The sequence below is a fragment of the Cuculus canorus genome, chromosome 7, assembly GCF_017976375.1.
Source record: "Cuculus canorus isolate bCucCan1 chromosome 7, bCucCan1.pri, whole genome shotgun sequence".
In the NCBI taxonomy this organism is placed as follows: Eukaryota; Metazoa; Chordata; class Aves; order Cuculiformes; family Cuculidae; genus Cuculus; species Cuculus canorus.
The window spans coordinates 18,357,687-18,381,816 of record NC_071407.1 but is presented as its reverse complement, the minus strand read 5'-3'; the positions used below and the strand labels follow the sequence as shown (position 1 = coordinate 18,381,816).

Here is a 24,130-nt window from a genome sequence, read left to right as displayed (position 1 = left end):
AGCTCACAGCGTGGGACAGCAGTGAGAGCACACCTGACCTCTGGTTCACTGTCACACTAACACAGCACTGAGCCTGCTCCTACCTTTCAGCAGGCACAGAAGAGCCCATGCCTCAGTGCAAAGTGAGGCACAGCACAGCCAGCAGTACCCAGGGGGTGCCCAAGCCAGAAATATAATACTTGGCCAGAAACTTCTGCCCAAACCCACAGATTCGTATCTGGAGATCCGATGTGGCAGACAAACTCAAGCTTAGACCTCAGCTTTCCAGCTGAGGGCAGGACAGCCTACTCCTCTCCCTACTAATCATGCTAGCTGTGACAGAGTCACAGGGTTTGCAGAGGAAGCTTCCTCTTTTATGATCCAGTGCTCGATGCCTATGCTGGGCGACAGGGAAATGGCATACAGAGTTCCTCCAGGGACTCATCTAACCTCATCTGACCCCCATTTCCAGGAGGGCTGTCTCCCTTGCCACTGTTTCTCCTTGCTCTCAGCCTCTTCCCAGAGGCTTCTTCCTACCCAGCCCCTGCTAGGGACGATATCACAAACGTCCTTGTTTTAAACCTGTACACTTGAAACCTTTTTAGACAACATAGTAAAAGAGGTGATGGATCCTGCTGTGCTTGTTTGCTTTACGGCCTTTTGGAGACAATACCAAACAAAATGAAGCCCCAGAATAAATTCTACTGGACAGAAACATTGCATAAATAACCTCTGCTTCACAGCTTGCAAGTACTTGAGTATTTCTATATCTCTGCAGCCAAAAACATGTGTTTTGTGTTGCTTCACATAAATCTCTCTGGTTATTTATCTGCATAAACCCTTCTATAAATTGCTCACTGGGCCTCAAAATGCAGCAGGCAGGCTCTTTGATGTATGTCTCTGTCACCAGGTAGATCAATCACTGCTGTGCACACCTTGTCTGCACCCACGCAGGGAGAAGTTACCAGTTCCCTCTGCCAGAAAAGAGGGCAAAAAGTCAAATGGTTTTAATGGATGGATAAATCTCCGTGGGCTGAACCTCATGCACAGATCTTGTTTATACTGAGAGTTACTAGCAGTCCCTCCTCCCACTAGCTGATAAAGTACCACTCCTCCATCCTTTTTTATGAAATATACCCCAAACCAAGAGTCAGCACATGAATATTTGATCTCTCTGTGAGCTCCTTTTACTCTACCTCATCTCCTCCTGTGGTGGCAACTTCTCTGCTGTACAGGAATAAGTAAAACATCAGCCTTATTCTGTGGTGTTAAGGTGGCTTATCAGCCTTGTTACAGACTCACCTTGCACAGACACAGATCTCACTCTTCATCATCACAGCACAACTTTTAGCACTTATTCTGAGTCATGTGAATGAATCGTGTTACACTTGAGCTGAGTAGCTTTTTCTGATTGAGAACTCCCATTAGATTACAGAAGGGATGTACAGACTCATTGACAGACAGGCAAGATTCACCATCCGCAGGTGAGCTGTGCTGCTGACATGCTGTGTGATCCTGTCTGAATCAAGGCACTGCTCTGCCTCGGTTTCTCCATTCAAAATTAAAATTAATCAGTGCAACAGAAACACTAAGAGCATTTAATTTTTGTTGACACAGCACTCCTCTTGGCCAGGTTGTCGAGTTTAAATGATGACAATCAGCTTGTATGTACAGTACATTACAGCCTGTCACACTTCCCCAGGGAAGGCAACCCTTTGTGAACGCCCTCTCACCCCTGCACGTGTTTTCTGTGCTGCTGCTATCAGTTTCTGTCTCCCTGAGTGACAGCTCATATTAGCAACGTTTTCGTGGGGGAGGGCAAAGGGATGGAGAAGTTGGAAGAGGGGAGATGGAGCCTTAGACCGCTTGGCCAGTAGTTCAAACACCTCCTAGTGTGACAGCTCAGAGCCTATATACCCCAGCAGCTGCTGAGGAAGGAACTGGCTGGCCTTGGAAGCAGATTGCAATCCTTATTCAGAGATCACAACAGCAACTGAACTGCTAATTTTGAGACAAAAGTGTAATTTTGTTCCTCCTTCAGCTACATAGAAATAGACTGAGTGTGCTGTGAGTGTCTCATGAGTAATTTTTCTGTCTCTGCATTGCTCCTGTGTAGTTACCTTTGGTACCCCCTGGGCTCTGAGCTTTCTTTTGACCTGTGGTATGGGCCTGGACTTCTTTTACTACAGCCCATTGTTAGAAATAAAATGTTATTATTAAAGGTGAAGATGTCTCAGCCCTTCTAACCACTCACACTCTGCTGGCAGCAAAGAAACTTCACAGGCAGCTGGGCAGCACTGAGATTGGAGGCATTCATTTCCTCCAGGCTTAGCCTTGATCTTAGTCTCAGCTCCTTATGTCTCCTCTCCTTTGTTCCACTGCAGCATTCCTGGTTTAGCTTTACTGTTATCCCCCAAATATCATGATTTTAAATCATGCAATTAAAAGTAATGATACTAACAACAGCAAACAAAGATCTTTTTCACTTGGGAATTTTTTTTTCTCTAGGTTTTAACTCTCTTTATACAGCTTTTCTCTGCTATTTTGTGAGCTAGAAATCTGTTTGTGTTGAAAGTTTCACATAATCTTTTGATTCTGGCAGCAGAGCTATTGAACTAGAGATTGGATCCACAAACCTACTTCTAGTTGTTCTTGCTATTACTGATGGTTCCACAGGGAAAGCAGGAGTCACCAGCAAGTCAGAGGCACAGTTTACTTGGACCCTTGGCCCCCATCCACCGAAGGCTGGCATGGGTGCTCTAGAGGTCTGTGAGATCCTCACAAGTGTATCAGATATGTTCCCACATTCAGTTACTCTTCAAGATTGCCTTTATCATAAAGGCACCAGGCTCTGTCCCCTTCCCCCAACAGCATCCCCGTATCATCCCACACCACAGTGTGATGAGCTTTATTAACACCGGACAGGTGGATTAGAGCTCAGCCCCCAGCTATTGCCAGGCACAGGGCACAGCCTGTGCAAATGCCAGACCTGGCCCCACAAGAAACGTAGTGCTTCTCAATCCACGCCAGCAGTGAGAAAGTCCCCAAGGGAGGTTGCAAGCACAAAGGCTCTTGGCCAGCCTCTCCAGCTCACTCTTTGTGCTGCCTCAGCCTGTGGCACTGGGGCTGTGCTGCCCAGGCTTCTGGGGCTGCCTGACCTGGTGGAGGACAATGGGGGCAGTATACTGCTGAGCCTTGACCCCATCCCTGGCAGGGTGGGAAATTCCCAGAGGAGTGGGCGGGCGTATGACAGCATGTCAGACACCCTTTGATCACGGAGCATAAAGTAAAACAAACCAGTTATTGATTCATGTTCACCGCAACTCTTGGCTCTCCTCAGCCCTCTTTAGATCCATGTGGTGTCTATCACACTCTTCTGGTTCAGACAGTACAACTTTATGGTGCTTTCCTCTCCCCGCCTTGCAGCGAGCAGGCCACAGCCTTTCACAGGGAGCAGCCGGGCTGGTGGGGCAGCAGCGGGGTCCTGCTGTCCCCTGCCGGGCATCCCCAGCACGGCCTGCAGCGCTGCCCTAGGTTTGGAGGCTGCAGAGGACATGATTTTGTGCTTACAGCAAAGGAAGAGGGGCACACGTAAGGTTTTCTCTCCAGCTCTAATATTTCCGTGGCTTCAGGCACTCTAGTGCCATGGTTTTTTCCCTGCCCTGGGAGAGGAGGGAAGACTGCTAAGATCGCCTTGAGACGCTCTCAGTTCATTCACACTGGCTTGAAAAGCTGAGGACCGCTGATGGTACAAGGCAGAGCAAAACTGCCACTGACCGTGAGGATATGTTTGTACCTAGTGAAATAATAGCTGTAGTTCATTGGTGCTTCCAGTCATCTGGGTCCATCTACCATCAGCTGCCTGTCGTAAAAATCCATCTCCTCTCCATGACAGGTGACCTGGTGGAAGGATGGCACAGGAAGGCAGCACATGGCACCACTGCAAAGGCTCTGGGCAGCTGCCTGCTGGCTTTTCCTTTGGCAGCCAAGGAGAAACACTTGTGTCAGTCTGTCTCAGATGGACACGTTGGTGAAAAGAGATCCCACTCTGCTGCTAACGCTCAGCGAGGGGACGAAGGCTGCCAAGCAAAGGCTGCTTGACATGGTGGTTATAAGTGAAGGCTTAGAGAAAGAACAAGGAGAAACAGCAGAAACAAATTTCTACAGCATTGTGTATGGCAGTTGGGAGCCGTTTTTATATGATGGGCAGGGAGTAAGAATAGCTGAGCAAGTCAAGCATGTTCCCATAGGTTTCTGCCAGAGCATGACTTGTGGTGCTCTACACCTCGTGACGGGAATCTCCACTCACCACAGCCCTCTTGCAACATCATCATTTTGCAGAGGCAAGACATAAGGTACACATGCTTCCCTGCAGCCTTCCAAGGGTGGCCACTCAGTACAGATGCTGCACTGTGGGCTTGGTCACAGAAATATATCCACAGTGGCCATGCCACAGCAAAATGACTGGAGCAAAGTGTGAGGAGGGAGAGATGAAGATGAGGACTGACATCACTATGAAACCCTAACACTGAAACAAAATCATCCCAAATCAAACCATGTATCACCAGAAGCAGGCTGTAAATGTTAAATCTGGCTGGTGACCAAAGTGCCAATGGCAAGGCTCTGTACAAGGGAAGTGGCTTAATGTGCAGTGAGGACTACTGCTATTGTGTCCAAGAACAGGCTGTGCTGGTGCATAGGTTTTGCAGTGTTGGTTACAGGCTATTAAACCCCCTCTAAGGTCATAAGTTCTCAGTTCTCTTCCAAATGTATAAACTCATTCCTAAAAACCTCACCAATCCACACCCAAATGGCTCACAGTTTCCTTGAAGGTATCATCACCCTCCCCTTGAACAGAGGCACGAAAACTCAGGTTCCTGTGAGACTGCTTTGCAGGAGAACTAGCAAAAAAAAATTCCTAAATGGAAGGAGGGAACTGCTAAAGGAATGTTGGTACAAAGCAAATCTGAGGATACTTGTCCTGCTCATTCCATGCTCCCCTTCTGGGCACTGGGGTGAGAGAAGCACTAGTGCATCAGTGAATAGGAGTGGAGAAGGCCTTAAGTTACCCTAGGCTAAGGATCTTCCCAGGCTGGGGACAAGGACCCTCAGGAAGCGTGGTGTACATTCACTTAGAGAATGGTGGCTGAGCAATAGCTAAGGGAACATGGGAGGGACAGAGGAGGTTTAAAATGTTAACATGTTAATCTGCCTTTCCCAAATAGCTTCTGTTCCTCCGTGACCACTAACTCCCATAAACTTAAGTTTATTTTAAACCCTGGGGCTTGTTGCTCTCCATAAAGGAAACATTGCTGTCAAGGGCACTTAGACAAAGTCATTTAGTTTCTGAGTGAGAGCTCAGTGCAGTTTAATAAGAGCTCTGGAATAACAGCCCAGTGCGCTGCACTGCCCCTGTTGGCAATGGGGACCCCTGCCTTGAGAGGAGGTAACAGTTTGCTGCACTGGGATGTGCTGGTGCTGCTGAAGTGTGGGTGCTGACAGTTCTCAGAACTGCACTATGGTGTTTCCTGCATTTCTTGAAGCCTAAGCTCATGGCTCTAAATGATTCTGAAAGACTCTTACAGCTTCCTTTCATCTATTTGCTTTTTAAGTAGTTTTCTATATTTCACGCTTGTAAAGAAACACCTGAAATTCGATACATCAATATTAAAAAAAACAAGACAATAAGGAAGAAAGACACCCACAGTCTGCGTGACCTCAGGTCTCTTAAGGCATTTTAGAGATTTCTGGAAGTGGAGGGTCCCCCTGGAGCCTGAATTGATGCACTGTGAGAGGGCACGGGGATCACCCAAATGGTGCCTTGCTGCGGGGGGTAGGGCAGCAAGGTGTCCGGCTGGACTCTCCTCTGGCCTTCCCGTGACCTTCCCTGCTGGCGTGCTTTTATTTCCCTCTTTTTGTCTCTCCCAAGAAGGAAGTTTTGACACACTGTCATCAGCAGTGGAAAACCCATAGCTCCTCCAAACACCCATGGTAAGTGTTGGAGAACAAGAGGAAACCACCCAAACGCAGTTCTAGTGCTGAAAGGCAAAGACACATTTTGGGTCTACGCCATTCAGCTCTGCCCCTTGGGATGCTCTGGGAGCCCTACTCAGGTGGAAAGTACTCACATGGAAAATGTACTCTGCCCCCTAACCTTGTCAGCATTGCCTGCTATAAAATCCCTGCTACTCACCACCTTGTGAGTGTTCAGAAAAAACACCATCTGAAGTTATTTACAGGAATCAAGGACTTAGTTGAGCTCAGGCATTTGATTATTCTGTGATAATACCAGCCTGAAAAATAGACCAAGATACTGTGGAAGAAAAGCTGTTGTTATGCACTTGGACCAAGTTGTCTCTACCCCCACGATGCTTCAGTACAACACCTGCTATTCAGGTTCAGCTTTGTGGATTCAGGCACGTGAGAAGGGATCACAGGAGACAGGCTTGGGCAGTTGTTGCTACCCTAGCAGGGCTGCCTCTGCGTGAGCTGTGTGTGATTCACCCAGCCTCTTGCATGCATCACTGACGGCTTCACAACAAGTGCAGCACGGGGCAGGGGCTGCAGTGACTCACCCAACACTGGCTGCAGCACGAGGTGAGCTCACTGACCTGTGAACCCATGGCCCCGCAGGCACCAGACGTCTGCATTGCCTGCCGGGACTATGCTGTTGTTCCCACCCTCCTCCTGCCAGGATTGCAATGACCAAGATCTGCTGCCGACACTGCCTCTTTCCGAGGCAGGAGCACATGGGAATGGAATTGGTGACCACCAGGGAGATGCACCATGTTCATGCACAGAGTCCATAGCAGGCAAATACTGTCCCAAATTGGCCTTCAGACATGCCTAGGTCTGCTCATCTCCAGAGGTGCTGCATCCTGAATAGACTAGCCAAGAACCCCTAAGATGTCTACCAAATCCAATCCGAAGAGGTCAGAGTACGTACACACGCTCGCCCCTTTGTCAGGACACTTGTGTGACAGTGGTGCTACTCAAATAGCTCTGGTGCCATTGAACAGCTGGTGACTACAATGCAGAAATACATTTAGCTGAGGTTACTGAGGTATTAGCTGAGCAAAATGTACATCTCCCCTGATATGGCCAGCCTGAGCCCGTAGGACCCTTGGGAATAGATCTTGTTTCTGTGGTTGTTCATCAACCCAGACACTGCCCAAGCCATACTAGTCATAGCCCGACAAAGTCTGCATGGGGAGCAGCAGCCATGGTGGGGGGCTCAGCTGCAGAAGGGCTGGGGCGCACCAAGAACATCGCAGCTTGCCAGAATCATGCCACCTTCTTGCCAAGAGCAAACATAGCTATCCTCACAAATGGTTAACCTACCAGGAGCTGCACAGCACTAATGACTTCACATGCATTTAATCAGCTTGAGCTTCCAGAGCCTCCTTCTTCAGAGCAGGAAAGACCGTGCACCTCGGGTGCAAATGCTTCCAAAGCTGCACACCCCCTTTACCAATCATTAATCACCACTGGGCCAGCAACGCAAGCAAGCAGCAAGCAAGCAGGAAAAGGCCAAGTCTCCACAGCCCCCACGGGCTGGTGCAGACTGGTTGGTTCCCTGTGGTGGCAGCTCACTCTCCGACCACCCTCTCCAGGGACTCCTGAATGCAGTGCCCTCTCCTTCAGGAAGGTGACTTGGTCCTGGGCGTGGGAGGCTCTGACTGAGGCTGGGAGCTGCCGGACTACGCATGAGGCAGGAGGTCTGAAAAGGAGCTTCTGCCTGGCCAGCACCGCAATATTCATCTCTTCACCATGAGGCACAAGGTGCTTTGGAGTGCTCTGGAGTATACTTGTCGATTGCTGGGCATCTCCACCGCAGCAGGTAAGAGCAAGCTCTCTTTTTCTTAGGCCCTAAAAGGTGCTGAGTGGGTGTCAGGACCCCTGAGATGTCTCCCTGCCTCTGCCCAGGTGCAGCCACTGACCCATTCTATGACAGGGACAGGGAAACTTGCTCACTCTTGCTTTGGGACCCAGGGAGGGAGACTGCTGGGTGCCTGGCTAGGCTCTTTCCAAATGCTGTGGGAGGCACAGTGAGATATTAGAAAGGAAGAGTGAGCATGCAGTACAGCAGAGGGCACGCTAAAATACAAATGCAAAAGAAAACTAAATTATATTCCTGTAAAACAGACATGGGCACAGGCAAGATGTGAATGAGATGGTAAAGCAAAATACTCATGGCAGCGCAAAACTGCCAGACTGCTCTGTGGGATGTGAAAATGAAGGAAGAGTTCCTTGTATTGTGCACAGTGAGGTGTTCTGTGCCAGATAGGATGAAGAGGTCCCAGCAATGGTTGCACAGTTACTGCCAAAGTGCTGCTCTGCCTCTCTAACAACGTGTCTGGGAGCAGGCTCAGGGAGCAGTTCACATTATAGCTACAGAACAAACATCATAAATACACCCACCTGGCCAGCTGCATCTTCTCACCCACTGCCAAGGACTGCTTGGGACCAGCATCCTCTGGGTTTGGTGACACACCCAAGCACTTGGTTTCTGCTGAAATGCAGGTGTTATGAGCCAGCTGTCTCAGGCACAGTATCTCACGCAGAAGGACTGATCTGTGGTGAATAACCCTCTCACACAGGGCATCTCCAGACAAGACTTGGGGAAACAGCTAATACAGGGGGCTGAGAGGTTCACTCTGGTACTGCTGCTGACTCACTTTTAAGGGACAGGACAGGCAGTGCTCTCTGCCTCTGTTTCCCCATCAGTAAAAGCAGAGATTTGCCTGATTTGGCTAAAGACTGGAGGTATGAACCAGAGGTTCCCAGTGAGAGGTAACTTGAGGTGGTACCTGTGGTTCCTGTGTCAGACCCCTGGGAATTTCACATTTCAGACATTGCAGTGTAGGTTGCAGCAAGCTCTCCTACATTCACAACTGCAGACAGCCCTGAGAGACACTTTGCTCAAGTCAGGGGTAAAGTAGAAAGCACACAGGGCAGCTGAAGAGAGCACAGGTCCACAAGGACACCCGAAGTCCAGTTGGGACACCGGAGGTTGTGCTCTGGAATGTGCTTTTAAGGACTGATAACAGGCAGAGATTTGAGTCTCTGAGTTTATACAAACTCCCAGTAGATAAGCGCATATCACGATGAGACTGGAACAGACAGAACCTGGAACACAGCTTTAACCAGCAAATGCAGGTCTCTTCCTTTTCCCATCCCTTATCCCCCTGGGGCCCATGTGAGCTCCGTGCTGGTCATGTTATCTCTTAAAGCTCCAGGGAAACCCACAGAGACCTTCCTGGGAGAAAACATCAGCTTGTTACCATGGGAAAACTAAAGCTCAAACAGCAAAATTGAAAGTAGCTTACAAGTGTCTTAGTGGAATATTATCTCACCCTCATGGTTGTTTTTTTCATCATTTTACATCATCTGTACCTCCTTCTGTAGTTCTTGAAGTGAGCAGTGTAGTTGTCTCTCTGCTGAGCATCACAGAGCGTAGACAGCTGCACTCTATGCTTTTCCATAGCTCTGATGCACTCCCAGTATCATCTAACCTTCCCAAAAGACCAGTGAAGGAATGGGAGGTGCCTGTGTTTTATTCCTCTATGTGTCTCAATGGAGTAAGGAAACAGCTCAATGCAGTGTTCAGTGCCTGATGAGGTGTATGAGGTTTTTGCACGAAATGGAAACCATGCAGAAGAGAATCCCATGGGGTTTGCTTCGGGGAAAAAAAAAAAAAAAAAGAAAAGAAAGAAAGGGGGAGTGAGGCATCAGCCTCCCTAATTGATTCTGAGAAGGCCTGGCCAGCTCCATAAGCTTCCTGCAAACACAGAAGGTTACCCATGTAATATAACCCTCCCCTTCCCCCAGGATCTTGGAGTGTAATGGCTGTTTGCAATGGTGGGGCTACAGAGTTTCTGTGTGAGAGAAATCAGACAGCATTGCTGTTGTCAGAGCCTCGTGGCAAGTAACTTAAGAGTGATCAAACAGCCCCCCAATTTACTGCAGTTTGGTGCATGTCTGTAGTTAACAAATTTTAGGACTTGTGATTTCTACATGTAGGGAGAGAATCCTTATTTATTTCTTAATTCTCATGCTTTAATTCCTAATCATGTGCCTTTAGCCACATGGTTTGGATAAGATCCAAACCAAAGAAGCAACTAGTCCAAACAAAAACCTCGGAAACAGCCCTTCGCTTCTTGCAAATTCTTCATCCAAACAGCTTTGTAGATAAAGCAGAAGCTGTGCAACATCAGGAAACATCCTCATCCAGAGCAGAAACTGAAGCGTAACAGTCAAGCTGTTTAATTCTGTGTTCAACTGCAGGGAATGAATGGATGAATGAATTCCACATTTGTAGGGAAGATTATAAAGAAGGCTTTTCAGTCATGCGATAGCAAAGAACAATACTTTGCATGTAGGGATTACACAGCTCACACAGCTTCACAGCCCTCTGATGAGACTAATTTCCCTGTGCGTCTGCTCAGGGCTGGAGAAGCAGCCTCCACAGAGGACAATGGTACATGGGCCCCATGCATTCCCCTGGCTGACAAGAGCCAGCAGCTGCAGGTGACACAGGAAGACCACAGAGGGTCTTTGTGCAGTCCAGGCAGGAGAGCTGTGTGCTCAGGCATGACCCTCAGCATTGCCCCACCTTGTGGTCTTGGTGGACAGTGGCCTACATTCTCATTTGGGTGCCTGGCACCCTTCTCCAGCTGGGGCAAACCATAGCCCAGATAAATTAAGCAAATCAGCACCTCAAGTGCATTGAAGAGGATCAGCTGTAAGCTTCATAAGCACCAGTGAGTGGGCATGGACTGCTCAGTGAGACGTGGAGACATCAAGCACAGACAGAAGTGCAGTGACTACCTAGAGCGATGCCCCGGCCATGAGACGTGGGCTCTACTCAGTCTCACACCACTTGTGCATGGTGACCAGCTGGTTGCAGATGAACTAAGTTGAAGCAGCTGAAGTGAGGCACTTTGGTTTTGCAGCATTTTGGAAATAGTCCTGAGGGGAATTAAAGGATACTGAAGGAAATTTTCCATCCCCTGAAGCTATTGGCCCCCAACAGCCAGTCCAAGGAAGATTTTAGCTTTGCTAATACTCTTAATCCCCCTTAAACTGACTCCCCAGTGTGCTATGCTGGCTGGTGTACTGAGGGGACGTTCATTCCCTGTTTTTAATCTCCTTGCTCCCATTATATGTTTTTCTGTTTGGCTAGCAAAGGATCTTGATGCCATGGCTACGGCCCTTTGTGAAGGCAGCTGGCATGGCTCCCCTGTCCCGCTGCTGCCCTGCAGCTGCATGTTGGGTGCAGCAGGCCTGGGCAAGCAGTGAGGACAGGGAAATGAGGCTGGCAGGCACTGGGGTGTCCTGGGCAGAGAGGTCCCCCGACCGGGAGGGAGCAAGGTTGGATGGAAAAGTGGGAGGGTTGTTCCTGTGGTAGCAATGATGGAGTGGTGTGGCAGGGTGTGGAAGGGACACAGGATGTATCTGCTCACCTCCTTCAGCATTCCAAGGCCAGATGGTATCCCCAGAGCACCTCTCCTCAGTCCATGCAGTGGCAAGTCTCCCATGACAGGGATGCAGCTGGAAAGGGTTTCTGGGCTGTATGTCAAGGCCAATGTTGAGCTCTGACCTCCCTGGGCTGGTATGGCAACATGAATCACTGGTGCTGGTGGTCCTAATGTGCTGTACAGCATGGGAGGAGCAGCCTTGTCAGCCCCTGGGGAAACCAGGGCATCGGTGTTGGGAGCTGGTGGGGCACCAAAGAGTTGGGAACCAACCCTGCAGTCAGCATCTTTCCTGCCTTCTCTTTCTAGTGCTGATCGGTGTGGGAGTAGAAACTCTGCAGCAAGGACAATTCAAAAGCCTGGCATTCTATCTGCTGTGAGTATTTTTGCCCTTGGAGTTGGTGCTGCCACGTAGAGAGCGTACCCTAGCCCAGACGTACCACTCTGACAGCTCCACCTTTCAGTTTTTCAGGGGTTGCAGTTACTGTCTGTGAAGGCTTCTTCTTTATCAGTTTGTTCCTGGAGATGTGCTTCACGTGAGTAGACCCTGTCCAGTCTTCTCCAGGCTTTGTGGGACCTCCCTAAGGCAACTTGCCCCTTACAGGCAACATCAGACCTAATGGAGCTGCAAACACCAAACCAAAGGTCCCGCCCCTACTGTCATGGCAAGTGCACTCAGGCAGGGGGGAGGTAAGTGTGGCCATGTCCACAGGTTTTGTTTTAACCCAAGCTTGTGACATAATTTGCTGAGCATCTGCATGAAAAACCCTGGTCTGCAACATCTGCTTAACACACAGTATGAAGCCCTACAAGGGACCAGAGTTAAGGGAAGAGCAAGATTCCCAGGGTGAGCTGCAGCTCCCTCCCAGAAACAGCACAGAAGTTTAAGTTAAAATGTGGACAATCCTCACAGGTTGAGCACTTCTGCTGTCTTTTCACATAAACTCAAAAGTCCTGATAACTTAGAGGTAACACCTTAATCCTGCTAATAGGCACTCAGCTAGTGTTCAAGTGGGCAAACACATCAAGGAGATGTGGCCTGAGATGCTGACCTCTGGCAGATGTAGCCCCTGGCTTCTTCAGCCTGTTGGAGAGGCTCGGGCTTTGTTTACCTACTCTGACCAACACATCTGTTTCCTGGAGAACCAGAGTGAGGATCTGCGCATCTAGATGGGTGACAGGTTGAAACCTTCTTGCCATGTGCTTGGTACCCAGTCCCACAAGGACTTCTGTTTCTCTTCCCAGATACAACCCTGACTCCCTGACGCAGGCCTGCTGGAAGCGAGCTAGGCGCCCAGGGAGCTTCCAGAAATTCCTGGGGTACACACTGCTCTCAGTGGCTTGCTTCCTGCATCCAGTCCTAGTCTGGCATGTCACCATCCCTGGTAAGGATGGGTAGTAGTGCAGGTGGAAGAGAAGCATGGTCTGTTGGGGGCCAGAAAGGGTGGGGGTGTGCTTGGTGCTGGACTGGTTGCAGATGGTGCTGAGCTAGCTAGACCAAGTGCTGCTTGGTGAGCTCTTCACCTTAACCCAGCCCTCAGCCAACATAAGCTTCTCCCCAGGGTCCATGCTGGTGCTCACCGCCCTGGCTTACTTCCTGCTGAGCAAGAGGAGGAAGAGTCCAGGACACAAAGAGACGCATCCCCAAGCAGGACAGTATGTGGACCCTTCAGCCACTGTGGCAGCCCCAACTGTCGCTGGTGACACTGAGCAGACCTACACGTTCCATGGGGCCCAGAGGGATCAACACCACTCACTACTGGGCCACATGAAGAGCATTTTGAAGGGTAGCAAGGACAGGAGCCTGGCCCTGGCAGCTCCTGCCCAACCAGCAGCCTTGCCAGCCCCACGCAAGCAAGTTCACTTCCAGGAGAAGGTGGTGCAGATCATCCCTTCTGTCAGTGAAAGCTTGGAAGACATGGAAAGTGAGGCTGAAGAGACCACATCAGACACAACACCCATCCTCACCCCACCTGACGCCCCTGTCATCCTTGCTCCCCTCAGCACCACAGGCCTCTTTTGAGCCTCTCAGCAGGAACGATGACAGGGCAGATGCACTATCCCTGATGCTGGTGTCCCTCCCTGTTGCTCCAGCAGACAAGGAGCCCCGAGGAGTGACCCTGCTTGCCCATCCTGCCTCCAGAGTGACAACTGTGTCACTACCTTTTCAAGGGTTTGCCTGCACTACACATCCCACTCTCTGTGACAGTGGTGGTCCCTAGTCCCTGCAGTGCCGTACCCAGGGGACAGATGGTGGTTCAGCCACGGTAGTGCCAAGACAGTTAAGTGTCTGCTCCCATGGCTTCATAGCACTGTTATGGCACTGCACCTCACAGTGGCTGAACCTGCCAATCAGCACAGCCATGGTGTGGGCATCCCATGAGGCAGCAGCAGGCAGAAGGAGGGGACATCACCATGACCCCAGAGTAGACCCAGCTGTGGGCGGTTTCTTCCCTCCTGCCCTTGCTGCACATGGAAGCACTCAGGGCTTGGGACACATACAGCACAGGGCACAGCAGCCTGAAGGTTCCCTCATAGCATCTGCGCAAGCTGCAGCAGGATCGGGGCATCCAAAACATCATTCCAGAGGTGGGCTGAGACCAAGCACACCCCTGGGGCTAGCACCCGTTAAGTCCCCTCCCCTGTGACACACTCTGAGCCCAGAAGAGTCATCACCTCTCAGCTTGGGAATGCCTATGCACAAACAAGGAGGACCCTGGGGCTTCCTGGTGTCCCCTGCCTGGACAGACCTTTTGAGTTAGAAGAGCTTTGGGATGATGTAGCATCTCAGGTCATGAGGTTCAGCACTGCATTGGCACAGCAGACTCTGTGTAACTCCCCAAGTATGTTAATCATGGGCCCCAGAGGGCAAAGGCAATAATCAAGTTATGACGCTATCCCACTAGTCCCCTCCATGCCAGCTTTCCCCAAACCCTTCACCACTGGCTTGATCCGACCATATTTTCTGACCTTTGAGGACCATTCACCTAAAATCAGGCATTTCTCTCTTGTTCAACTCATCCCCTCATGTCTCTGCTACCCGAGGACTGTGACTTTATGCTTCCACGTGGCAAATGCCACCTGCACCTACAGATACCATCACCAAGACCCTCTCATCAGCATCAGGCAACTCTTCTGGCTGCACATCGAGAAGAGCTCAGGTAGCTGGGCTTTTTCAGGTGCACGACATGAGGCCACACTGTTGCTGCTGCTGGGATGAAGAGCTCTAACTGCTTTAAGCCCAAACATGCAACACTGGGGTGAGGTGGCAGTAAGGAGAGGAGATACCAAAGTTCTTCTAAGACTATTTATAAGGTAGAAGCCAGTGGGGCTGACTGTTTTTCTTAGAAATACATTATTTCTTCATTTTTAAAATCTTGTCTTTCTGAGTCACAGGCACCATTTTCATTTAGGAAAACTGTAGTTTGTAGTGAGGGGTGAAAATGTGAAGTGTAAGTATTAAAAAAATCAGAGTGCAACTGAGATAAGAACCTGGTGCCACTTTTTAATAAACTCTTTTTAAGTGACTCCTGATTTGGGAGACGGATGAGGAAGAAGGTAGAAGATATTGACTCACAGTATTTGACTGCCTGTGCTTGATAATAAAACTGCCCACAAGAGCAGCTTACAAATGGTTGCCCATGCTTGTTATTCCTAAAACCAGACATGAACAAAAAGCTTTGTTGCATCACCAACATTTAAAATGATAGCTGGTATCAGTCTGCTTTAAACACAATACATGGATTAGAGACCTCCTCCTCTGGCTGCCCAAATTAACCATACTCCCCATAAATGCGTGCTGGGAAAGAGTCACGTACATATCTGCCTGTAGGGAGGCTTTGTGCCTGCAAAAATATCTTCAGAAAATTGTGCCCATTAATAGCCTAATGCTGCACAACTGATAGGAGGAAGCCCAGGATCCAACCACAGCTTTACCCTCGAGCTCATGTACTCATCACATTAAGAAATAAAAATGAAGTTATTTTATTCTAAAGTTAGTGGTCGAACAGTATATCTACATCAACAAAGGTCCCAAGTCAGCTATGCTAATAGAGTACCCATCCTTGCCAACTCTACCCCAAAATGCTGTGTTTGAAGCTGGCTCCCTGATTCAATCACACATCTGCATTGCTATTAGACCTGCTCTCATTAGCAAGCTCAGCATTCAGCATAATCCAAGGCTCTTATTTGAACATTGCATAACTAATTATACAAACAGAGATAAGGTTTCTTGAAAATGTACTGCTCCCAATAGATCAAGTGTTCTTGAAGACTAAATTTCTGTAGCTTCCTCTGTAGCACTGAACAAAGTTCCTGGGCAGACTGGGGGGAAAAGCTGCTCTACAACAAATTTCATCCTTCACCCCCATAGCTCATACCAGTGGGGCAGCAAGTCCAGCAGTCTAGGGGAGAAGCAATACAGTGAGAGCATCTGTGGCACTCTGAAGTGTAGAGGCAGGCAAATTTCATCGCTCTGTGAAACGCATAAAATGAGTTTATAATCATTAGAATCTGCAGAATTATATATTTCAGGGTTTAGGCTCATCTTTTGAAAGTCTATTGTACATTTCCCTTAAGAAGCAAGACTGTGGAAAGCTGCAGGTGAGATGGTTCAGGATCCTATTTCCTACCCCACAACCCTGGTTGCTTTTCTTGCCTGCTCCCTTGTGTTGGCCTGACTCTTCTCCAGCCTCACAGCTACTTGGCTTGGGAGATGAAGGCTGAAAAAATGCTGCTCATCTTTTCTGTGGTATTAAAATGCCTGTTCAGTTAAGTTTCATGGCTGGCTCACCTTGGAATCTACCAAGAGCCTGTACCAGTGCTAGGGGAATGCTGAAACCACAGAGAAGAGGACAGGACATTCCTCCAGAGGCAGCCAAGCTGTGCCCCAGACAGCATGAGTTGGGTGCGCTCCCACCACTGAGGCTGAGCTGCTCAGTATGCCCCTGCTAAGGTGTCTGTACATCCCTCAGTGCTATCCGCCAGCTCTATCAGCTGACAGAGCTCGTTAGCCCAGAAGAAAAATAATTAGGAAAAAGAAAGCAGGTGACTATCTTCTGGGTTAATGAGCCAAATAAATTCATAGAGGAAGGGCTAAGCTCTAAATGAGGAGGACAGTGGATAAAAGCATCCCTTTCACAGGCAGCAGGCTGTTAGAACAGCTTAACTGTTTAAAGAAATGCAGGCTCAGGCTTTCTTTAAAATCCCAGGAGGGATTTTAAACAGAGAGAAAACTGGAAAATGGAGGAAATATTCAGACTCAGGGGGTGTCAGATGACTGCAGAGGGCTCAGAGATTACTCGCTCAAGTGTGCACTTCTTTGTTGGCCCCTCTCCCTTCATCTAGCCACGAGGGGCATTCCAGGGGCCACTGAAAGCACCAGAGATGCTGTAGAGAGCTATTTGGGGGACTGCATATGAAAATTGCTCATATATGCAGAGTAATTGGGGGGGGGGGTACTGCAAGAACTTGACACTATTAACTATGTCGTGCAGTGGTATCTGAATTTGAGCTGCCTGAATGTCATGAAGTCCACTCTGCGCTGCATGAACACTGCTAGGTATTTTTTGCCTGCGTTACAATTAATTCATTATACAGCTAATCAGCTGAGCTAGAGCTGAATGTATAAAGCTATAAACTCCTATGAATTCACATACAGAAAAGAAGTGAGATGACTTATGCAAAAGAAATCATCTGTAAGGTGAAATTCTGTGTGGTAATTCTGGCAGAAATTGTTTCCTTCAAAGTTTTCTCCAAAGATGCATGAGGAAAAACTTGCCGGTTTCGCGTGTACATGTGTGTTGGGAACGCTCTACGATGTCACTTGAGAGCCACCATCACAATTCAGCAAAACAGTATGTTGCAAACAATTACTCTACTTTACTTTTACATAGAGGCAAAATCAGATTTTAGCGCAGGCTTTAGTTACAATTCCTCTCTGCCTCCACTGCACGCTAGCACAAGTAGTTGTTGTACAGCCCCAAAGGCAAGTACGCTACCTGCCCCACCACAGAGCTCCTGCCTCATGCCAGACACTTAGATGACAGTCACCCTCTGAACCCTCCAGCTCTCCCTAAAGACTCCGGGCCTCATTTCCTCTGAGTGCTGCTCCTTATTTGAGAAATGGATATGAATGTTTTAGCCATTCAACAGCGGTGTATGGAAAATAAGGTATATTTGCAGAGAAAAGTATTCCATTTCTGCAGTGTCAGAAATGTACAGCCCAGCTTGTACCTGCATGTGCAACCCTCGCAGCAGCAATTACCAATATTGACATCAGTGACATGGGCGGCTCCAAAGTCAATTTTGAGTCATATCCACATGCAGGAGAGGACCTGTCTCCACTCAGCTACAAATGCTGTATGCTTACACACGTGCTACTCTACCACTCCTCAGCCTTGCCACCTTCTCCTGTCACATTCAAGAGATTCTCTCATGTGCTTGGCCAGAAATTCTGGTTCTGTTTTGGCTGGACTTGCGTTTTCCATTGTGCAGGAAGTTACTGGAACTAGAAACCTGTCCCAAACTTGCCTAGGATTCCTCAGAGCTGTCAGCTCCCCTAGGTGAATGGCATGGTGCAGGCAAAAGCAGCAACCTGGCTTCCAGCCTCTATATATTATCTTGCATACCACTGGTGAAATGACTGCACTTAGGTTACATTCTAGTGAATGATTAGGGTACCTTTAAGAAACTAATTCCAGGCTGCTGTTTTACTCGGCATCTGACTTTATTGAACCTTGTTTTGAGACTCTATGCAAAATACCAGGTCTTTGAATCACACACCAAATAGGAAATTCACACCTCAGACAGGGAAGAAAAAAAAAAAAAAAAAGAAAAAAAAGAGTAATGCTTCCCGGTGACTCTGCGTCACCCCAGCTTGTCCCTAAAGGGAACTTCATGCATCACAGGAGAAGCTTGTGAACAGCATCTTAACACTAATCCCCCTGCCGCTCTCTTCCTTCTGCCCAGCCTCTCCTTCACTCCAACCTTTTCCACCCCATAGTTGGCTTCATTCAGAAAAGATATTTTAAAAGAAATATCGTATCAATCCATACTAAGCAAAATTATACATACTGTGACATGATTACACAGTTCTTCTTTGCCCTAAATCTCCTTCTCCCGCTTCCCTCTGCAAAACTCTCGCATAAAAGCGGCTGAGTTTGCTACTCATCCAGGTGCCCAACCTTGTTTATCAGCTCCTGGGTCCCTGCTGGTGCCCTGCTCCCTGGCTGGTGCAGGCCACTGTGCCTGTGCTTGCTCTCCCTGGAGTGCCACACTTGCAGCTGCTATTTTGGGTGAGGCTTTCAACACTGCAAAGGGAGGTAACACCTACAAAATTGTGCCTCGAAGGCAAGAAGGCAGCAGCCTCAGGAGACAATCCCAGCAAAAGGAATTCATACTAACTAACTTGTTAAGTTTTTCTGTTATTTTGGAGCAAACCTCACCTTCCAACTCTTGATGCCTGCTGATGTGCTAAAAGTTTAGCTCTATAAAAAAAAGCAAGTTTGTTTATGCAGAAATATTTTGTGATAGAATGTATGACTCCCTTTAATAGCACAAAAAAAACAGAAGTACACAAATAAAGCTGTACTGTGCACAAAACTGAGCTGAAGAAGTACTTCTACATTGGCTGCTCTCTCAGCCACACTCAAGGAAAATTTTCAGGGGGGAATTTGGTATCGTGACATTACTTCTGAATTTGATACAGTGGCACCACATTTCTCCATCTTAAGGCATGAAAGCTTTGTCCAGTTATCTCTTTCACTGTTGTGGCTATTGAAGAGACCAAGCCAATCACATGAAGGGGCTACATCCCATTTTATGTCCCCATTTCAAGAGCTTCAGAAGACTGAGTCAGCCAATGGAGGTGCAGGTGTATTACAATACTTGGACCTTCTTTATAGTCCAAGATCTGGTGGGTGAAGTTGGATGGGCCAGGAAACCTGAAACTCTTCCTTGGGCATACACGTTTGTAAGAGCATGGCAGGGAAGCTTGATCTGGAAGGTCCTTGAGGGGAAGGGCTTGGGAAGGGAGCTACCTTCTCATCAAAAACTCAGGTCCAGGCATGAAAGTGAACTCCATCTTATTCCTCTCCAAGTAATTATTATCCCCTCACAGCATCTGCTTCTCATGTAAACATCTGCAAGCTCAGAAGAAATCATTATCTGTATAAATGGAAGACAAAGCATCCTCTCCAACAATAGACATGTTTCGTGCTTCCCATTGGGACGGCGTGTGGTCATAGTGTAAAAATATGACAATCTTACTGTCAACATCTCTCATGTGGAAGTGCCATGTGAAAGATTAAGAAGGAAATTGCAAACAAATTCCTGCAAACTGGTTTGGAAATAGAGAATGTTCTGCTGTTGCTGTTCTTCTTCTGGCTCTTATCCAGTTGTAAACTATTGCGTTTATGTTGTAATTATTTTATCAACCCCATGCTAACTTGTTTTATGATTTCTTCACTTCCAACTGTTAGTCACAGCCACAAACATTCCCTCCTTCAAGCTGATGTCTTCTAAGTCAAAACTCCAAATGAAAACACAGCATAGTCTCTCTGCTAATCTGTTTATCAGATAGCTATAAATGCAAATTACCTTTACTTTTCCTAACATATTATTCATAAGATTTCTGTTACTGTATATCTTTATTTTCCACTTACACAGCACTTTCAACCATTGATAAACTGGCATAAAATGGCAAATGATTTTTTTGTTCTATGTCCTGCAGCTGCAACTGAGAGTGCCCCAAACCCATTTATTACAGCATTGCTCTTTGCTGAAATAGCACCACATGTATGAGTTTCTCCATCAATAGTGAACACTGTGTTTTCAGAAAAGATGCTGTGGCAGACCACGTGATACAGACTGCCAGACAAGACAAATATTGCCATGGAAATGTTATTGCAGCTACTGTTCTGCCACCCTGGAAGCACTACCTCCTTTCTCATTATTCGTTTAGAGCTGCAGATGACAAAAGAGAAATACCCAGAGTTCAACTCTAGATGCCCACTCACCCTAGAATTTTCTCTGGGATCCACTTTTGCGTGGTTGACACCTGTGAAGCGCTCATCCAGTCACCCAGGACTGCGTGGAGCTACCATGATGCAAAAGCTTAGCTTTGCTACTCAGTAGTTTTATGGACAAAAGTAATTATTTGAGTTATTGTCCGACAAGCAGTCATGTCAGTAAAACAATAAAAAAGTGTAAACATAATCAGCTTAGGCAACGTTTTAAACCTTCTGCATAGGAATATAACTCTCATTTTCCTGACATTCAGATGAGCCATTCAGATAAGGCTTTTTCTTGACAAAAAAAGATAGTATGTCTCAAGCAAGCACAGTGAAAATTACAAGTTGGATGGAGTGCAATCAAAGCTGGTCTCAAGTAGAAAATTATTAACAATAACTTGTAATCAAGTTTTGCAGAGCTTTCATGTAACTAATTAGAAATTACAAAATAAGTCATATTCCTGAAAATATTCACTTCTTTTGGCAGTCTCACAGTTTTTTAATGGTGTAGTTACTAAGATGAAAGATATTTTTATTATTAGGGTTTTTCCCTTATTCTGTCCTTTTAGGAAAATGTCTGACATCTTTGAATAGTTTTCTAATGAAACTGAGAAGGTGTGGATGTGGCTAAATATCTATATAGGATAGTTGCTTAGAAAATGTTGCACTGAAGCCAAGCAGAATTTCTGTTTTACTACACTGTGGTTTATATTTCATTTGATCTAGTTAATCAAGTTTAAATCTGATGTATTCAAAATAGTCATGAGAAACTTTAACAGACCTCCAAGTTCGCAAGTCTATAAATTTACTCTGCCTCAGATGAATCATTCATAAATGGATGTGTATGAAAAGCAGTAAAGAAGTTGTCTTATGGTAAACATCTCAGAAATCACATCTTCCATGCGTGGTTGATATTGAGAAGACCTGACACAAAAGGTTGTGTTATAGTCTATTCTATAAGAAAAAATATACTGAGTTTCAGAAGAGGACATGGGTCACAGAACAGAGTAGATAGAATGGACTAGACTGGGCTGTAATGGAAAGAAATGGAATAGCTATAGCTAATACAAATGTCATTCCAATGTAAGTATAACTTCAAGTTGCCACTACTAGGAAAGGGGAATTGCTGAAGGCTATTCATTGATGGACCTAGACTGAAGTCCAAAGGAAGGCAGCCATTCTGTTTTAAAATTATGATAATTTCTCGTGTACATTTTTCTCAAATCTATTTGTACTGTTTGTAAACTTAAAAAGGCCATACCAACTGCTGTATGTTCTGGAGAAAGAGACAAATGGTATGACACTGAAATACTACTTCTTCAGATCAGCAATTTGATTTATTAGAAGAAATTCTTACTAGAAGAAATTCCATGGCAAGAAGCACTGGGATTTCACCTTAGGCCTTGGTATGCCTGAGCACTTGAGGGGTGTAAAGGTGATGGTGGACATAAGAGCAATGATGACGAGGCAAGAAAACACATATGATGATTATGAAGGCAGAATAGAAAAAGGTATGTTGGAAAGCTGAGAAATGGGAGGAATTTATGAAAGGCTGAGAAGTTGCAAAAGGACAGGTAAAAAAAACATGACAAGACACAGAAAAGAAAAGCAAACACACAGGACAGGAGATCATGCAAGAAAATAGTGTGAGTAGAAGAGTTTGAACACATTGTGCAATACGGTGCTTCTTGCAGCATAGCTGTGTGGTTTCATGGGAGGAACAATGGGACTACGTGTACCACTTTGCAGTAGAGATGGAGAAGACAGGACTAGGAGACATGGAGCACCAGGGTGTGTATGGGAACAGCACATTCTTACAGCACCACAATTGCAGGTAACCATCTTTTCTTCAGCTCATGCAGAAGATACCACATCTCTACATGCTACAATTGTGTTTAGCAAACCAAGTTTATCCTAAATGACCTCCCCTATCTATTACTAATAAACAAGACAAACATGCATTGCATAGTAAGAGGCTGTTATTTCATTCTGCATTACTCTGGTAAATCCACATTGCTTTGATGGGAAATATCAGAATGATTGTCTCTAATTAGGCACAGTTATATTATTTCTGACTGTAATTTCCCAGACAGAAATGCACAAGTGGATGCTGCGTGGTGTGTTCATAAAGAATTTGATGTTTCAAAGGCAGCAAACTCTCTGGGATTAGCATGCTAACAGAGCAAACCTCTGCAGTACATGCTTCTCAGTTACACACACTCATTCAGTATGTGTTGTACAGATCTGTGCAAGCACAATGGACTGTTGCTCGTAAGAAAATATACCGTAAATAGAAAAGTCTGATCATAAAGTAATCTCACCACAAGAGCTAATCCAAAATCAAATATATCAGTAATGGGGAAAAAAAACAAACACAAAACCCTCTCTAACCTTCACAACATAAAAGAAATGGATAAAAAAACTATGAAATTACCTACCAAGTATTCTGAAGTCCGAGGATAATATCAAAACCTATGTCCTCAGGCTAATAATTACCATGCTTGCAGTAGCTCTGAAAAGCGGTAATTTAAACTATAATGGTGAAAAAAAATATAAATTTACTGAGATTTTATTGAAATGTTGGTTTGCATTTCACTCAGAGGTGAGTTGTCATCGAGGATAAAAAAAATAGCTATTGTGAGTAGAGGGTTGCGTGTTTACAACCTGTATGCACATACACCCTGTGTTTATGATTTCACCTACTAGCAGTTGACAGCTAGTGTACCACACAGAAAAGCTGGTTTGCCATAAGCAATTATCTAGCTCTGGCCTTGATTTTAATTTCTAATAAATAAACTCCAAGGCTGTAATTCTGTGTAGTGCCAAATAAAAATTACAGACTATTGGTCACTCAGAACTGACCTGACCCTGATGCTGCTTCCCATCCCTGGCGCCAGTGGCAGCAAACAGTGTGGGGAAGGCATTGAACGTGGGAAAGTCATCGTGTATGGAGAAGGCATCATATGAGAGATCTGCTGAGCAGTGGTTGTGAAGGGAACCTAGTTCCACGGATCATCCCAATGGCCCTCTTCAATGTTCTGTGCTAGCCCATAAGATGGGGCAAGGACATGACATGGGTGACATGTTTTACTTCTGTACAATATGGAAAACCTCCAGGGTGTTGAACATGCCATGTGAAAATTCACACTATGCAAAACGGTAATGCATCTTTCAGCATACTTACCAAAACCCCTGGAGACAGAGACCTCCCATCCATTTTTAGGTGAGTCTTATGAGGTTTTCTCTGAACAGGTCTAATTTCAGTTCCTTGCTTGTTGAAACTGAGCTGTGCGCAGCTGTGCAGAAAGCAACAGCACTAACTCCAGGGTGCTTCCTAAGCTGGTTTAAATCTTTTCCTTTTTTCTTCTCAAAGCAAGAACCCAGCAGTGACTTCTTTGGCTCCAGTTGTCTGTTCTCTTATTCTTTGTCAGTACAACGTGCAATAACGACACATCCATCTGTATGGCTTATATGAATAAAATCTAACATCCCTTAGGGAACAAAAGTAAGGATTTCAGCCATAATTTTCATTTACCTATCTGAATATTTGCTCAGATTAGCAGGAATGCAGCCTAAACCAAAATATTCCTTAGACATTGTTCAGACAAGGATTGGGGATGGTCCACGCACAAAATCCCCATATCTGCATGTGTCAACTGGACA

The 24,130-nt window shown here is 46.5% G+C and overlaps 1 protein-coding gene across 4 annotated transcripts; it reads left to right on the top strand.

The window, feature by feature from the left end:
- Positions 1-7,540: 7,540 nt before the first annotated feature.
- TMEM72 (transmembrane protein 72) lies at positions 7,541-15,668 on the top strand. 4 transcript variants are annotated; one of them, XM_054072335.1, is made up of 5 exons: positions 7,541-7,819; positions 11,766-11,832; positions 11,921-11,992; positions 12,702-12,841; positions 13,019-15,666. In XM_054072335.1, the coding sequence occupies exons 1-5, from the start codon at positions 7,750-7,752 to the stop codon at positions 13,477-13,479; spliced, it is 810 nt and encodes a 269-aa protein (XP_053928310.1). In that variant the 5' UTR covers positions 7,541-7,749; the 3' UTR covers positions 13,480-15,666. The 4 variants fall into 4 exon arrangements, with proteins under 4 accessions (XP_053928310.1, XP_053928311.1, XP_053928314.1 ...); XM_054072339.1 differs by lacking the exon at positions 7,541-7,819 and adding an exon at positions 12,061-12,146 and having other exon boundaries at positions 13,019-15,668; XM_054072336.1 differs by lacking the exon at positions 7,541-7,819 and having other exon boundaries at positions 11,764-11,832; positions 11,921-12,146; positions 13,019-15,668.
- Positions 15,669-24,130: the final 8,462 nt, after the last annotated feature.

Coding starts and splice junctions, on each gene's coding strand:
- TMEM72 (XM_054072335.1), top strand. CDS start 7,750: ATGAGGCACAAGGTGCTTTGGAGTGCTCTGGAGTATACTTGTCGATTG. Junction 7,820..11,765: donor GGGCATCTCCACCGCAGCAG/GTAAGAGCAAGC, acceptor TTCTCTTTCTAG/TGCTGATCGGTGTGGGAGTA. Junction 11,993..12,701: donor TTCCTGGAGATGTGCTTCAC/GTGAGTAGACCC, acceptor TTCTCTTCCCAG/ATACAACCCTGACTCCCTGA.